The following is an 18,532-nucleotide window of genomic DNA, read 5'->3' as shown; positions in this document are numbered from 1 at the left end:
GCTCTCGGCTCAGAGTGTGCTGTGGGAGCAGACAGCAGGACACCCCCAGCAGATCTGAATTTGAATATGCCTTCTGGACAATTAGGGGGGGTAAAAATAGACTAACTAAGACTAGAGAAAACAAAGCAGAGAAGTGTTTGCTGTTAAAGGGAGAGGATGCAAGTGAGGATAAAGTGGCTGCCATTTCGCGTTTTTAGTGTTTTTAAAATGTTCTCCTGGTATTTGTTTTCGATGATGGAGTATAAGTATAAGTCGACTTATATGTGATTTAATATAAATAAATAGCAATGACCACTAGAGCGAGCTGTACGTATGTGTTGCGGTATTTGCTATTCGCAGAAGAAGACACGTCGCTCAGTCCTACATTGAGCTTAGCGGAATTTTTTCAAGGAAATATTGATTCTAAATGATATAAAGAGTTAAGTTGACTTGTTAGCATGTTCTTTATGCTGAATTTTTGTCCAGTTGTTGCGCTAATATACTAGACTCTTATTTTGTTTCTTCTAAATAAGGATCATTGTGTTACAGTTGTGAAGCGTGCAAATACTCTGTCTCTTATATATGATTTTTTTTCTCTTCATTTTCATTTTTTCCTTTTTTTGTTGCTGTTGCAACTGGAGTCTGGAGCAACATATATTTAGAAAAACACAAAAAAAATTGCTAAAAATTGCATTTCTGAGTATCACCGTCAAAAAGATCACATTTATGGTTTAGAAAATATGCTGGGCGAGATGACTAGATCCATCTATGTTTTCCTTTTCCAAGCCGACATCTAGCTTTAAACTGTACGGCTGGATAGTGCAACAATATTGTTGCATGATATTGTTGGCTTGGGTTTGTGAGGGGCTGTCAGCTAGTGGGAGAGAATGTAATCAGAGAACGCTCAGTAACATGAAGGGGAACGGGAGGTGGCGTCATTCTGCGCCTACACTCCCGCCCACAACTTAGACACAAACTTCTACTGACCTCCTGCCGCTTTGCCAAAACCATTGTCCAAGAAAACGACACTGGTTTTATTATTTTTGGTTACAAACGACATAATTATGATTAAAAAACCACAAGGAACGCTTTGAAAATTGATCAGAAGATGATCAGGGTGGGACTTCAAGAGGGCACAGTCTTTAAAAGCCTGGACTGAACCACCTGTAGCTGCTGTAACTATTCAGATTCACCACAACTAGAGACATTTGAGTGAGAAATAAAAAAAAAGATACGAATATTACTAAGCTAAATACTCAAAAAAGCTAATTTTTTTTTTTTTGTATTTTGTGACCCAGCTTGGCCTTCAAAAGCCCCGCAGTTGAAGCTGTTTTCTTCAGCTTTATGCTGTGGTAAAACACAACGTCGACGTTAACTGAGCGTCAGACTTTACAGCCACTCAACATGTATTTAAAAAAAATAGAAAAACACGTATTTACTTATTTTTGTGAGCCCTTTAAGTTAACTTAACAAAATCCCAATTTGAAAAGGTTCCTTAAAATTCAAAATGAAATTAAACCAGAAATATATGATTTTTTTATTTTGAAAACCATAGAAACTGCAGGGTATTATTCGGGTTTGGATGGATGGATATTTTATTGATAGCATTAAGGTGGTTGGTGTTTGCTATGGCGCCCCCTAAAGGGGGCAGCCAAAAAAATAAAAAAGACTGAAATTATGAGAACCTGTTGCTTTAATACGGCAAACTGGCCAGTAAACATGAATAAGAAGAAGAGTTCTGAATTGAGACTAAGGAGGGATTTCAGAGTTTGAAAATAGTATTTCATATCAAGGCTGGATACTATTAGATTGTTGGATGTTCATTCAAAACTCCATCAGACCTAAAAGACTTAAAGAATTTCTGTTGGCAGCCACGGCATTTACAAGTGAAACTCCGACATTTAGCACAAAAAGACAAAAGAAGGAAATGTCTCAGAGCTTGAGCGCATTTGAGACGGAGCGGTGGAAAACTCTTTCAGCGGTGTGATGAATCTGAATGTGAAATTTGTTTTGAAAAGCATGTAAACCAGGGCGATGAGGAATGGAACCAACCAGCTGGTGTGAGCTGCCATCGTTACTGTTTGTAAGGCAATGTTCCAGATTGTTTTTTTTTATTTTTTATTTCAGACTATGAAAGACAGACTTGGAATAAGGTGACATGACTCACAGGTTTTCTATTTTAATCTGTGCCCTTTTTTCTAGTATCTGATGTCATATGCTTAAAAAAAAGAATCTATTTAGGTTTTTGTAAAGCTAAAATTGTGTCTTGTTGGGAGTAAATTTGAAAAGCAAAAGTAAAACAAAATGACAATGTTTTTTAAATAAATTTATGGTGTAACTATGGAGGACAGTATGAAGAATTACTTAATTTGAGGACTCTAATATCTCCAACATCTCACCTCACTGCATAAGACTTGAGTCTATTCAGTGTAGAGTTTGCATATTCTCCCCGTGCATGCATAGGATTTCTCTGGTAACTCTGGCGTCTTCCCACAGTTCAAAAACATGCTTCATAGATTGGTTTATGATTCTAAAGATGCTGTAATAAACTGGTGATATGTTCAGGGTGTGCCTCGCCTTCACTCAAAAGTAGCTGGGATAGGCTCCAGCAACCATGTGACCCTGAATGGGGTTCGGCAGGTTGGCAAAATGGTTGGCAACTGAAATGCCTTCACTTTCTTATTTTTGTGGTGTCATTGGTCACTTCCTGAGCTCATGGGTCCACGTCAGTGTGTTACCTGGTTGAAGTCCTTTTAGGGATCTAGCAGACGAGTGAGTCTTGCATCCAAACAGCAAGCTATCACTTAAGCGGTTTGGCAGCGATAAAAAGCCTGAGGCTCTTAAGGCATGATGCATAACATCAATTCTCAAACGGTCTGCTGTCAGGGCCGTGGAGACGGCTGATTGCTTTACGTTTGCCCACAAAACGGTCCCTCGTGTTTTAACTGACATTTTTCTTTTCTAAATTTCCGCTCATTTCGCAGCTTTGAAAGCTTTCCCTCCTGTTAATTATAAGTCGAGTTGCGAAAAAAAAGGAGTAAGCACAGTGGGAGGAATGGCAGGAGACTGCGTCAGCTTTATGCGGCCACTCTTTCAAAATTGCTTCTTGGGGGTGGGCCAGTGTTGGACGTTTGGACTGTTGTTGCAGGCCATTTAAAATGTTGCCTCGCCTGCTCCTGAGCGCACGCAGGACTCGGTCCCAGACGAGTGCAGCAGCAGCTCTCAGAGCGTTCTTAAAACGCGTGAGCTACCAGGTTCTGCTGATGCTCAATAGAAAACACTTTAAAAATATTTTTAAAAAGGGAATCAATCTTCCATTTACCAAGCCTGTTTAATCCTTTTTGAGGTCTGGGGGGATGCTGGAGCCTATCCCAGTTGGTTGAGGACAGGGTGTACCCTGGATGGTTCGCTGGGCAAAAGGGGGAAAAAGAAAATACCAATTCTATCCTGATGATCCTCAATGTGCAAAAGTCTTGTTTATTTACTCAAATTCAGCCTTAAAATATAAAAAGTTTCTCACCAACGTCCCTACTAATGCTAGGTCATTTAGATTCATAAAGAAGCATGCAGATATTTCTTGGAAAATCCATTTAGCAAGAAAAAAAATCCATACATGATTTGTAGATCGGAGGTCATCCATGTGACATTGCTGTTAATTGACAGCAGTTTTTAGACAGCTTTCGATGAATCATTTCAGGAATGTCACATTTGACATTTTCCCTCCAATCATACATGTTGGTTGAGTTTTTCTACATTTTAGTCTCACACTTTTTGACTCACAAAAAATAAACGGAGAGAAGTCGAAAAGACTTTGCTGAGATGATGTGACATGCAAAACGTTTATTGACTAGTTGGAAACACAAAAGTGTTTATTTATGTACGGATGTTTTTCTGGGATTTAGCTGGAGGTTCCAAACATGGCAAAAATAACTCAATAAGAATCTTGAGGTGGCAGTGTCAGATTCTCATGTATGTCTTTAGCTTGTCTCAAATCATCTTCATGGGTTGTTAAGCTTTTCTGGGAAATGACCAATTTTGCAGCTAATCAAGATTTGCGTTACTATAGATAGAGGTGTGGATGTTTTATATTTTAAATATTTGAAGAGTTTCCTAAACATACTGTAGATTTAATATTTTTCAATAAACGTCTTATTTGGTGTTTTATGTACTGGAGTCAGTCTTCAATATTAAGCATTCTTTTTATTGTTTTACAGCAGTTTAAATAAAGTTTTTTTGTCAAAATTCGAACTCACTGATATGTTAGCAGGTCAGTAACTTAAGAAATAAATGGAGAACAGATGATAACGATCCACCTGTTGTCATTACATACAAAAAATGTGATCACTAAAACCATTAAATTACAGTGTGTTCCAAGAATTATGCAAATTGTATTTGGGTGTGAAAAAGAGAAAACTCGTGGATGATACTGTGTCTCAGGACTTTTTTTGAAATCAAATAAATCTAAAACACCTGTGGTCATTAGTTTACCAGGTGAGCTCAATTAAATGTTCCACATTATTACGCAGACCAACATTTTCAAGCAAAATGGGAAAAAGTGTCTTTCTTTGCTGCTGAAAAGCTAGACATAGTTTAATGTCTTAGACGAGGTATGAAAATCTTGAATATTTCACGTATCTCATTTTTGAAAAATCATAGAAAAATATCATTTGCATAATAATTTGGACTGTAATTAAAACGAGAAAAATTGACTGAGAAGAAATTTTATTTGTAGTTTTCTCCTTGGATTATACAGCCAATAGCTAATTCAAGCAGTTATACTATTTGGATTACATTATCTGGAATTTTACAAATACCAAAATGACGTGGTTTCCAAGGTTACCTTCTTCACCCATCAGGGTTCAGTGTCACAGAGCGCATTCCTTTAATGGCTTCAATGCAAAAAAACAAAAAACCAGAGAGCAACACTTGAGAAAACCAACCCAGTGAACGTGTTCAAGCGTTGCTGTTACCTGCAGATGCTGTTTGGATGCTGCTCCCGGAGCTAATTTCACAGTAACCTCCAGTGGATCTCCTCCATCTGGATTCAGTGCTGTTTCCTACAACGGCCAGGTCTCCATGGGTTCAGGAAATGCAAGAACATCTGGCCTTTATGGATGACTGATCCACATATTTGCCTTCAGCGTCTTCCAGGTCATCCGTTATTGATTTGCGCTTGATGTTGTTGCTGTTTGGGTTCATGTTGAGTTTGTGTCCTGCTGGGATTGGCAGCATCTTCAGGTCTCGTAGCATCAGTCCTGTGTTCGGGGGGGGAGGATAAATCTTTTAATAGTTTGAGCTTTACAATATGGGGATCAAACCTCGTCCATTCTACATTTCTGTTGTGACACAGTCTGAAAGTTAATTAAGGTCAAGAAAAGAGACAACATCCTGTCAAACTTCTGCCTACAATAGATGCAAATACAATGGGATTTCAACTACTAATGGGTTTTTACCTCCTGAGCAAATTTCTACTTGAAGTGCATCTCAGCTGTGCATCTGTACAATTTGGATGTATTTTTTTTATTCCTTCGATTTGAAGGAAATGTTTGAATACTTGTTTTGTGTTCTTAATAACCATATCCCAACTTAACAGTTTGTTTTTGTAAGATGGCCAATGTTGATAACGCAGCATTTTTTTTACCCAGTATTTGCTTGTTTGCACAGTGACTCTAGGGTGTTAGTGCTGTCGTTTTTTTATGTGTCCAGGTTGTAAGACAATATGTCATGTGTGACCAAACCATGGCGTGCATAAACATTTTAGCTGCCTGAAGCGACAAATGTGCCAGAATAAATCTAAAATTGGACAAACTAATTTTAGAACGGTTACAGTCTTTTGATTCGAGATTTAAATGCAATTCCTGTGTCTAATAAAGCCCCAAGATATTCAAGTTCTTAGAAAGCTTCTATTTTCTTTCACTGCAACAAAAACATCAGTCTGTACATTTATACTGCTTAACTTGGAGAAAAACATTCTAACTGCTTCACTTATCCAACCATTCTGCAATATGACACATAGATTTAGTGAGAACTTCACCCACCTGAAATGTGTTTTTACCATATGTATAAATGACTGCATCATCAGCGTACATCTGTATGAAAACATTGGACAGACTGTAGGAAAGTTATTTTTGTGGAGAATAGCAAGGGCCCTAGACTGGACCCTTGCGGGACACACGTGGACAGAGGGAGAGGAGAAGAATAGTAACTATTTATTTGAGCTTGAAAATGTTCTAAATAAGAAGCAGTTTGTTGTCTCTGTTGAGTGGTGAGCTCTAAAGCCAAACTGCATCAGTCGGAGTGAAACGGATGAGTTATTTAGGTGAGAAATATTTTGTTGGGTAATAAATTTCTCTGCAACTTTAGACACTGTGGGTATACCACTGATGGGTTTGTTATTGGAAGGTAACAAGGAATCTCTTTTTTATGAATTTGAATGACAACTGATGACTCCCATTTACTTGGAAATAATGCTTGGTGAGCCGTGGAAATGAGTTATAACTAAATGAAAACAAAAAAGGACATTTCAAGGCTGAGTTTTTGACAATTTGCACTCATTGAAATTAATTGGTGACACATTTGAGAAAAGTAAAAACAAAAAAGAACTACCTAACTCACTTATTTTCTTGTAAATGTTTTATGAATCCAGCTTTTTCTAGCTTTTATTACTTATTGAGAGACCAACATTAACAGTAATGGTAGACATTTGTCAAGTTAGTCAAATTAGCTTTAAATGACACAAAGAAAGTTGATAGTATAAGACATTATGTGCTACAAAATTACCCAAAGGAAACAACTTGATAAAGAAGTTTTGCTGAATGAGTTCTGAGGTCCCTGCAGCTCTTTGGTTGAAGACCAGCTCACACCCTCCTAATGCCCACCCCCATTTATATGAACTGCACCAGATTGCTGTTTACAAGATCAGAGTGGGCTACTTGCTTGCAGCCTGACTGTTAGAAACTAGAAAATTAGACAAACAGAGAATAGGTCAGTAAGGACCCAGTACGTTCATCTTTACTAACTACTAGAGTGTAGCATAAGAGCACCATATGACAGCATCACCTTTACATACAAGTGCATTTAACTTACATTATTGCACAACATAGGCACAACAACCGGACATTCCATTTTCATCCACGTACGCTAGAGCAGTGGTCCCCAGCCACGGACCGGTTTAAATTAGACAATGTCTTCACTAACGGGGCAGAAGTTGGCATTTTTAGGCTTCGGGTTTCAAGATAACATGCTACTACAAGAAATTTTGTTTAAAAAAGTCTAAAAATATCAGATTTTTTTATTTTGCAGATGATGAAGATTCAATGAAACAAAGTTGTTGATTTGTAGACGTCGTTTCTGATTTGAAAAAAAAAAATCCATAAAGGAAACAATACACGATTATTCCCCCATAGAATACCATTTTAACCCTCAATCCAGGCTCTGATTTTTGGGCAAAAAGATTGATCATATTTTGTCTTTCCATAAATCCTAATTCATTGGGTATTTTTTCAACACAAAGGAACATTTTTTGTGCTGAGGTTTCCTATTCATCCTTGCTGTAGGATAATTCTCAAATGTCCCTTTTACAAATTTCCACAAATCAGCAACTTTTTTTAATTGAATCTTCATTCTATTTAAACATTTTTGAACTTTGTGATGTAGGTTTTCCCTTTAACGTCAGAATGGATGCTAACAATCGGACGCTAGCTTCAGCAACGTCCGACTTTTAAGGTGTGATGAATAAATAAAGCAAAATAAACTGATAAAACCATCGTAAAACTGGTATTTTATAAATATAATACAAACATAAATCCACCATGTCTCCAACTTTATTATCGGTGTTTAAAACATGCATTTATTGAGAACAATGTCTCAATAGATACATATGTGGAGGAAGACTCCCCGTTTTGTCTGTAAAAAGTTTCTTCTTCGGTTTCCTCACTGGCTCTTTTCTCTTCGAAAAAACTTTCCAAATATGTTTTATTGTTTGGGTTTTGTGGAGTTTGCATGTTCTCCCCGTGCATGCATGGGTTTTCACCGGGGACTCCGGTTTTCTCCCACCGTCCAAAAACATGCTTCATAGATTAATTGGTGACTCTGAATTGCCCCTAGGTGTGGATGTGAGAGTGAATGTGTGATTGAGGCCCTGCGACAGACTGGCGACCTGTCCAGGGTGTACCCCGCCTTCACCCATCAGTAGCCGGGATAGGCTCCGGCACCCTCGCGACCCCGAAAGGGAAGAAGCGGTCAGGAAGATGGATGGATGGATGGATGGATGGGTTTTGCTAGCATTTGGCTATTAAATTAGCAATGCAGGTAGCCGCTTTAAGTCCGGCTGTTGTGAACAGAATCTGGCATTTTTCCAAATTAAACTTTCTTCAGGATCAGAAAATAAACTAAGCGGAAATAAGCTAAATTAGCACATGTATTTATTTGCCCGTAGTGGGTTTACCCCACATGACTAAGGAACAAGGAGTTAATAGTGTTATAGTTCAGATTTTTATATTAAAAACATTTGATTAAAAAAATGGTAAACTGAGAAATGTCCAGTCTTGTATTAATTAAAAATAGCAAGTAGTAAAAGTAAGAAGTTCCAAAGTTGCAAAACAAGTGATATGAGATATAGAGACAATTTTGTATTTTTGTTTAAACATTGCTCTAAATAGAAAAGGTGCAGAAAAGAAGAAAAGCCGAGCTTGTGATAAGAAAAGTAAGGAGAAGTGACAGGGCATGTCTGAGCAAAAGATTGGTCTGCACTGTGGAAAAAAACAAACAGGAAAATTGAAGGGGAAAGCACACAAACGCATGCGAACGCTGGACCCACTCTTTGTTCTTTTGCATGTCGGCGTGCAGACGGCGAACACACTCGCGGATCGGGCTGCCATAACTCATCAGCATCCCGCCAAAACAACAAGACAGCGAGGCAGGTTGCTGTTATCAGCACAAAACCAGTAGCAGCACAATTTAAGTCTGAACAGAGCAGAATTTCGCCTTTCAACACTTTCCGCGAGTTACATTCCAATTCTCAGACAGGTTCTTCTGATGAGGTGTCCTTGGTGTCACCTTAAGCCTGTTTTATTTTACTGTAACATGCCTCCAATGGAAAGAAGTAACAGCTCCACGTATGGAGACACTGCCACTTATTTAATTTGTGTGCTGTAACGTCTGTTTGGCATTGATTTGACATTTGGCCAGGGTGGCTCTGGGCGGATATTTGCTCAGTCACGGCCCGAAGCCTTACTAAAGATAGATGAGAGATAGATACGTCAGAGTGAATTTGTGGGCTCTTTTACTCACGCTGTGGATGACACGGCTCGCAGCTGAGGGGCTGATTGTGCGCCGTCCGCCGTGTGTGTTTGCATCTCCCAGCCAGCTTCTGGGTCTCTCTGTTGGGCAGATTCTGTTTTTAACGATCAGTCCGTACCCCCTCAGAAACAGAGAGGGACGCAGGCTGGGCCTGTCCAAAGACATTACAGTAACCATTTGGAAGATGGAGAAAAGGAGAGGAAAGGAGGAGGGAAAGTGGGACACGACATCAAGATGTGGGCTTTCACTCTGTGGCACTGGGACTGTCTAACATCATATCCGCCTGTGTAAAGCTGCATTATTTCACTTTATAGAATGCATTTTTCTACAGAACCACATGGTTATGCTATTATGCATACTGATTCATTATTTTTAAAAATACTAAAATTATTTGTTGTTTTTTTAATCGTCTGCAGGCAATAAAATGCTATAACTAAATAGTCCCCAAACTAATCATTTGATTTAATGCCAGACATTCACCGACTAGCCTGAAGCTGACATCTGATATTTTTTCAGTTTCCTTTGACTTTAGAAGGGAAGTTAATCCTTACCCTCTTAAAAATATCCACAGCCCCTTTTAACTTTCATTATTTACTGGATTTTGTGTCGGACCCTTTTAGTTTAAAATGTAAGATTTTCCCTTAGCGTTATCCTTAACTGTTAAAGCCGAAACTACAAACCGGATGCTTTGTCTGACTTTTAAATATAAATATACCGAAATAAATGGAAAAAAAGTCATAAAACTGGTATTTTATAAATACAAGAACAGACATAAATCCTCAGATTTTGGAACTTTATCTTCAGCGTTCTCGTAACATTAAAGAGCTGGTTTGCACTTATTTTGCGTGTTGCTCATAGAAGGTAATACTATGAACTGGTGCGGGAAATTATGACGATACATATCATGTGGGTGATAGAAAAGTGTCTGTTGTGCTATTCCTCTTCTATTGTTCTATTTCTTTATTTTTATTGGTTAAGTTTTGTGCAAAATGTGTTTTGCTACTAAGAACCTTGAAACTTTTCTGTACTTTAAAAGAGGTTTCTCATTTGTAACCATTCAGTTATATGCTACTTGAAGAAATAAAGTAAGTGATGACATTCTTAGCTATTTTTTTCAGAGAATACCTGAAAATATACTTTTGGTATATCATAATATATATCGTTATTGTGATATTAAATAATTTTTATCGTGACATGCAATTTTTTCCATACCGCCCAGCAAAGCTATGAATGCAGACATTTAGTTACAGAAGAAAATATTACAGAAGTTACAGATTTTGGAATTAAATCCTCCAACAGAAAAGATCTGAAACGCTGTCAAGTAATGTTTCAACTGTGGACATAAAAAACTGGACGGATCATTTGTGATGTCATTTTAATTGACAGAAAGCTCCTTGACTGTATGAAATAACTTTTTAATGTTTAGGTTAGTGGAAAGTTGGTATTGTCTGACACCAGCCTCTAGTGGTCATTTGAGTCACTGCAACACTAGGTATTTTTTGGGGTTTGTGTCAAATTCAGAAAACAGAGTGGGGGCATACATTTGTTATTGTAGATCACATTTCACAGCTCAGGTTGGGTTTTTTTATGTCATGTGACCTGAAAGCCTTCCACGACAGCAAAGCACCTGTCCAAGATGGGGGAGTGTAACCCTGACTTTGAGTTACGTTAGCCAATCTTTTAGAGGTGTCTTTTAGTTAAATTCACAGTCATCTTGAAAATAAAAATGAAAGTACATAAAAGAGAAACTTTCATTTTGGGTTATCTGGAGCACTCAGAAACATACAGTACATATACATTTGGAAGGACCTCTATCTTTTCACTGAAAAAAGTAGGAAAAAAAGTCTGTACAGTAATTTGAATGGTTATATTTAAATGGGTCAACAACATTGTATCTGTGAGTTGAAAAAAATCAAATCAAGTTCATATACATACAGTTAACCTTTAACTATCAGTTGTTCTGACGCGAGTGTAACTACTGACAAACCTGTCAGGTCTGTCCGAATGACCATGCCCCTTTCCATCCGGTTGAGCCCGTGTGTTTAACCCCATTATTGCATTTTGTGTTGTTGTTTGAGTTTCTTGGTTCCTTTGATGTAACACATGAATGTGTTTGTTCTGTTTCTGTTATTTCTGTGTCATGAAAAACACACGAGGTTTTGTCTTTAAGCTCTTTTTTTATAAATTGTTTATAATTAGTTTTTGTGCTCCCTTTTCCTTATAATTCGTAAATGCTCGATTTGGGAATTCCATACTTTTCTGAGTTTCATGAATGGTTTGTTTCCTGTGTTTATGTTGTGCTTTTTCACAGCTCTTTGCATTAGTTCACCGCTGCCTACTTATGTTTTATTGTCTTTCCTTTGTTTTTTTTTTCCCTTATTTTGCACCTGTTGTTTTCCTTTGCCCATGTTGAATATGCTCCGGTGTGTTTCCTCCTCCCATCAGTCCCTCTTGTCTGCAACAATGCCGGTTCATTCATACTGCGTCCTGACAGCTGACAGCTTACGTGGACTGTTATTCACAAAGTATAGAGTATGTCTCGTGAAAAAGCTTGTGTCGGAGGAAAAGGACGTACATTTAAGACAAGAGAAAGCAACAAAAACCTCAATTCATCAATGTCAGAGCCTTTCAGAATGAAAGGGTTGGATCAAAGAAGCCTTTGAAACCAAGAAAAGCAGAAACAACACCAAGATGAGGGATGGGATGCTTTTCTCTGAGAACCAGACCCAGAGGGGCGTGGCCATTCCGATTGACACCTATCACAAACGGTTGATAATGACACTGGGCATTTAAAGTCTCACTCCAACCATATTTGCCTGTGCTTGTTTTTAAGACATATTTTTATGCACAGCAGCAGCTCATTAGAAATTCCATTCTGATTTGTGGGCGGGACTGTTGGCATAGAGTAACCTCGCCCCTCACTGAGAGGGCTGTTTGCACGCTCACACGCAAGCTTGTACCCTCAAGCTAACATTAGTGGCACAAAAATAACAATGAGCCATATTGGATCAATCCATACTCCAGTTTTTTATTAAACGCTAAACAGAGACATAAACGCATTTGTAATCATTTCTACTTTGAGAAAAAGCTACAAGAACATGTTAAAAACATGAAAAAGATCATTTTCATTGGAGTGTAGCATTCTTGAACTAGCATCTAGCTTCACACTGCACTGTTGTTACCCAATACTCATGTATGTACTAACAATTGGCAGTGAAAATGTGTATTTTGTGTCCAAATCTTGCTCCAGACTTTTGCTTTTACAGTTCTATTCTAATATATAGAAGACTTGGTGTCATATACCACCACCTAGGCAAACATTTCAATTATTAATTTCTCCTTCATAATCAATTTTCACACAGTTTCATGAATTAAAAAAGGACTCTAACCAGACATAACGACCAAATCTGAGTCCCTGATTAGCCAAACTTCAGCTGGTTTAACTTTTTGGATGCACATTCAAGGGTTTTGTGTGTAGAGCCCAAAAACTCTGTTAGCGACGCCTGAAGAGATTTGATTGCAGAAGGCCAAATTGTACATAGCAACTGTTACGCTCCAATTTGTCTAGGGGCCTAACATAAAGGTACATTAAATAATAAATGATAACAAAAACAAATGTCTCCATAAAAAGTTAGCAATATTTACTTACAAGAACAAAATAACCCAAACAATAACTAAATGTGAAGCAAAAAGCTTCAGGGTGAACCAAGGCCAAAATAACAAACAAAACCCCAACTAACTCAATCCAGGGAGCTTACCTGTAAAAGAAACAGTAAAAGAATGACAAACACTAACCTCCCTGGACTAACAGAAACAGGAGAAAAGATTTACTAAAGAAAATGGCGGTTCACCCCCACAGCTTCACCTAAATTAACAAACACTAAACCCAAAGAACAGAGTGGGACTTAACTAAACCACAAAGAAACTCCAAAGTGCGCCCAAAGTAAACCAGGTGGAGAAGATCACTGAGCTGCAGTGGAGACAGGGTGCAGCCCAGCTCCACACATGGTGCTTTTGAAGGCTCCCTCCTCCGGCTTGGACCAATGGGGAGCCACACCTCCAGCACCACACCTGAAACAAATGAACAAAGACACAAAGATCCACAAAACATACAGGAGTCCCACTCTGACAAAAATTCACAGAACCAAGAGAAACAAAACCAAATACGGCCACAGCCGTAATAGTAACATATTAGTCTATTACATAGAATTTCCATTGAAAGTAGTTGCTTGAATGCATGATGCTGTGGTTGGCGTGAACATGGGATGAGATCACAGGCTGTTAGGAATAGCAAATTGGTTCATTTTTCATCCTCCAGTATACATGTATATATATTTTGGATTAAATTCTATAAATCAAAGCTCTGTGCTGCTATGATTTCAATATTTCTTATGGTTTAAACAGTATCTTACTTTTAATTTGTCTTTAGATGACCCCAGCATTGGTTTGAAACACAAGTTTAATCTAATAAATTGTTGTTGATAAATGACTTTTTTGTATTGTTCATACTGAGCAGTCATTTAAATGATTGCAATTATTTTATCTTTCTCTTTTAGACACAGAAGCAGAAAGGAACGCACTGAAAGAACACGTCTACCCCAAACTGAGAGACTTCTGCAGGGAAAACTATGGGATTGAATTCCAGGTGAGCGGAAATACTCCCCTTTTTGTAATTTTTGTTGATGGATTGTCATTTTTGTTTCTTAGATTTCTAACAGTTCTAGAAAAATATATCAAACAACAACCTTACAACATATATGGCTCTAAAATGTCAGAGTGAAGCTGGATTTTTTTCCCGGACTGATTCGGAGAACTCTAAATAACCAGCTTTACTCTTAGCATTTTTGTTTTTTTATACACCAAGGTGAGAGTATGAGGGAATTTTCATTTTTTGGGATACATTTCTGACAGATTTTCTGGCATGCAGGCACTGTCACCAGAAGTGCCTTTGCATGTCAAAGACTGCACTTGACCCCAGACGTTCAGCAGATGGACACAGCAGGATTTAAAAGTGTGATATTTTTTTTATAAATGAGAGGTGTGAAGACAGGTTCCTTTAATGCAGCTGTTCCACAACTGAGGTCTTCATTTCGCCTCCACTATACGGCTGCTTATTCATGCAGACCCCAGAGGGCGTCAAAATGTGCCAGATCATACACAGAGTCGGAGGTGACACTGAGAAAAGCAGCTTTTCATAACAGCTTTGAACCAATAAGCAACAATTTACATTAGTTTATTATCTTTTTTACAAATTACATTGCAGCATTTTCGTTAATAAGCTCACATTGAGCATGCAATTGGATAACAATGAAATAGGAAAAGTCCTATAAGGAAGAAACTTCCTGAGAACCTGAAATGGTGATTGTCTGTCATGGCAAGTCAATTAATCGACATCGACGATTAATTGACTATAAAAAATCGTTGACACAAATTTGGTATTTTTAACAGGTCGCTTATTTATTTACTTATTCAGTTATGTAGTTATTTTAAATGATTATGATAGCCACAAAGTCATTTAGATCGCAAATAGTAAACATGAAGTTTTGTAGGCTATGTAGACCTTCCCCAACCATAGAAGAACCTAGCACCTGAAATTGAAGCAACCCGCAGTCTTGGTGTCTTCCTCACTGTCCTCAAAATCTGCGTCACAGTGATTTTTACTCACATTTTGTTATTAGAGAATCAGAGTACTCTGATACTCGCAATCAGTTCCTAAAATTTTTAGTACAAATACACGCGCCATTGAAGATTGCTGATTCGCGATCTTTATAAATATAGTAGAATGTAGTAAAAGTACAACTCAGGGACAATGTATTTTTGTTTTGAAATGTAGAATAATGGTGGATTTCAAGTTTATAAGTGAAAACAAAGACAAATGTGCAGCGTTACTGTCACCCGAAGTAGACAAATCTTCAAAATAAAGTGTCGGTGGAGCTTCCCATTTTCAAAGTAAAACTAGCAAGTGTGTTTTTGTTGTTAAAAAAAAAATCACACCCAAATTTTGTTTTTTTTCCTCTAATTCTGTCATGGAACACAGAAATGCTTTACGTAACTACAGAACTAAGGATGGAAATACAGTAGAGAACATTTTCAGGATTTGTTTTTAAATAATTTAAAACAACAGTGATATTTAGGTTTTGTTTAAAGAAGTTAACCAGAAAGTTCACCAATATATGTATATATGTATATGTATTATGTTTACTATTTCCATGGGAAGTTTAGAGAATGAGTTAGTGCAGGGATCAGGAACCCTATAACATGTGAGCCAATTATGGTTTTTTGTGCTAGCATATAGTTTATCTTTCATAAGGTGAAATTTAAATTCATGAACCGTACATGTAAAATTTAAATTTCTATGAACACATCATATGCCGAGCATTAGCAATACCATACATGACAAGAACCTCCACGGAACACACACAGGAACTATCACCGTTTTTAAAAACAAATTGCACATTGTAAACAATAATAATTGTTAACCAATCGACCAATTGGACAACAATCAGTGACTAATCAGGGTGGGTAGTGGTTGTCAGCGACTAATAGGAAAGATATAATTGGTGACTAAAATTATCTTTAGTGGCAGCCCTACTAGTTGGCATAGTTGAAAAATTATTTTTCTACAATTTTTGATTCTTGTTTCTTTTTTTGTAGAATATGGAGGTTTGTACCAAATCATGGTGAAATAGAATAGCTGCATCCATTCTATAAAGTAAAAAAATGAGCAAAAAATCCAAGTCTTGGGGCCACTCGGGCTAACCTTTACTTTCATAAAGGATAGTTTAACGTCAACAACCAAAGAAAGGGATAGAGTCTGCCTCTGAAACTGAAACAGTTTGGTTCCACTGAAAAAGGAACCCAATAGCTAAAGGCTCTGCCTCCCTGCTGTATTCTTCTGCTTTTAACAGGCAGCCAATACTAAAATTGGACAATTTTGATCTGTTCTACCAATTCTCACCAGAACTCTGGCTGTCGCATTTTGGAAAGGAACAGCCTAATGATGGGAAATTTTCAGCAGAAGCAACACATAAAGTTTCTCTGTATCTTTCTGAGGCAGTACAGGCTCCTGTTGGCTTGTTGACTATTTTTTTCCCCTCCTGCATGTAGACCAGGTGAACCTAAAATAGAAAACCTGGTTTGTGCCTCAGAGGGTCGAGCAGACAGAAGGCCGACAGAGATAAGGCCTCCGGTGCACGTGCAGCCGTGGATAAGGCGGCACGTTGCTGGGGCTTTCCCTTTGTCGCTGTCAGAGAACAAGCCCTTCCTCCCCGCGGTGTCCACTCATCGGGATCATTTGCAATGCAGATCAGTTTACACGCAAAGATAAGCCATCAAAGCTTTGTTTGCTTTCCAAATTCACGGGGAGAGCCCTCCAGTCACCCGGAGATTTCTGCCGGAAACGTTCACGGAAATTTGTTCCTGATAAAAGGGAGACCCCGTGACCTCCTGCTTTTATTCATTTTTTTTAAATCTCCAGTCAGCAGGAGGCTAATTCTCAATTAATACATGAATTGTTTGCATGAAAAATGCCTTTAAGGACAAACAGAAAGAGGTTGCTAAACAGGAGTGTTTAGAAAGCTTCCCCTGTGTGAACACTGATGTTCAGTGGTAGTTACAGTGTTTTTTTTTCTTTATTTCCTGAATATTTTATAAAGACTAGAACAAAGGCAGTCCAGAGTAAAATCCCCTTTTCACTACATTAAAAAAATCTTGTTTTGTTTGAATCTGACTCATACAAATGTAAAAATGTATATTAGAACAAAGTCTTGGGGTGTGTACAGAATCCGGAACTTATATTCAGTATGAATACACCCAAGTGGACCCTGGTCCAGAACCAGGAACTGCTCTTGGACTCATCTTATCGGACTGAACTTCGGTTCAATCTTAGATTCCTCAGTCTGAATACAATTCGCTAACGGAGCCGGAATAAGTGATAGTTCTCATCAGAGATTAGTCTGATTCCTAGCACAACAGATCTAGCAGTGTCATAGTCATGTGACGTAAACTGATTAGAAATAAAACAACTGGTGAGCTGCGAAAAAATGTAAAGCATTGATTTACAGCTACAGCTGCTGTGATGTCATCCTAAAAGTTAGCTTGTAGCTTCAACTACCTTGTAATTCAACGACGAGACACACGAACTCACTGAAATTAGGTTGGGTGAAACCCGGCCCATAAAACCAACTTTTAACGTGATACACATCCCAACAATCTATATGTCACTTATCAGGGTACCTTGATACCCAATGTCTTGTACCACAATTGCTAACATCTTTTGAGTGAAAACACACACAGCACATCTTCTTGCCAGTAACTGTTGCAGCATGCCTTCGCTGTAACAAAGTAACAGGTAAAAATTGTTGTTCCTGACGTTCAAAGTTTTAATAAGTTAACTATCCCGACAAGGACTTTAAAGGGCCACACCTACAACTTTCTCTTGTTGTTTTGACCCACTTCTTAGTTCCTGGCCAATGACTGAAGAGATCTTTAGTCACATGGTTTTGTTTACAAGCTTTGGTCCTAATCAGAAATCTCCGGTAGATGCCAGTCTGACTACAGACCAAATACAATCTCCAGGACTCAATCCAGAACAAATTAGGTCAACTCCGTCCCAACTAATGGACATTTGATTCACTTAGACCTAATAATCCAGAATAAATTTTCAGTCTGAACACACCAAGTCGACCCTGGTCCAGTACCAGGAACCATCTTTCAAGGGGATTTCAGGTTTGTTTCCAAACAGACTGAGCTCCGGTTTGCTCTGAGTTTCCTCAGTCTGAATACGCTCTGTGCTCGGAGTGGGACAACTGGACCAAAACGCCCACCGTAGCCGGGCATTACAGGATGTAAATAGAGTAGGAAGGAAGCAGCTGTGAGCTCTGGAGAAACGTGGAGCATCGATGAAACACAGCAACTCTTGGAAATGTGGTCAAAAAAATGCAGGCTCATTAAAACAACTTTTAACTTGACACACATTGTTTCTCACTCTGTATCACCAACAATCTACATGTCATAAACACTTGTCAGCGTACCTTCATATTGACACCTCCTCAGTATCCGTCTTGCAGCATGACTCAGCTGTACCAAAGTAGCAGTAAAAAGTGTTGTACCTGATGATACGGATGTTCAAATTGATCCACTAAATGAACGAGTCCGACAAGGATTGCAAAGCTCCGTACTTCCACTATTCTTTCTCTCATTGCTTTGCCCCGCCTTCATAATTCCTGTCCAATGAGTGAAGAAATCTTCAGTC

At 38.2% G+C, this 18,532-nt stretch overlaps 1 protein-coding gene across 3 annotated transcripts in view; it reads left to right on the top strand.

Annotated features, from left to right (window-relative positions):
- Window positions 1-18,532, top strand: part of LOC112155883 (NACHT and WD repeat domain-containing protein 2) — a 66,482-nt gene that overhangs the window by 1,839 nt on the left and 46,111 nt on the right. For all 3 annotated transcript variants that reach the window (XM_024287908.2, XM_024287905.2, XM_024287906.2), the window contains exon 3: window positions 13,836-13,924. In XM_024287908.2, coding sequence (XP_024143676.1) covers window positions 13,836-13,924 — 89 coding nt within the window. The remainder of the gene's footprint in view (window positions 1-13,835; window positions 13,925-18,532) is intronic.

The sequence above is a fragment of the Oryzias melastigma genome, linkage group LG18 (assembly GCF_002922805.2).
Source record: "Oryzias melastigma strain HK-1 linkage group LG18, ASM292280v2, whole genome shotgun sequence".
In the NCBI taxonomy this organism is placed as follows: Eukaryota; Metazoa; Chordata; class Actinopteri; order Beloniformes; family Adrianichthyidae; genus Oryzias; species Oryzias melastigma.
The sequence above is the reverse complement of the archived record's forward strand: the minus strand, read 5'-3'. Positions and strand labels throughout refer to the sequence as shown.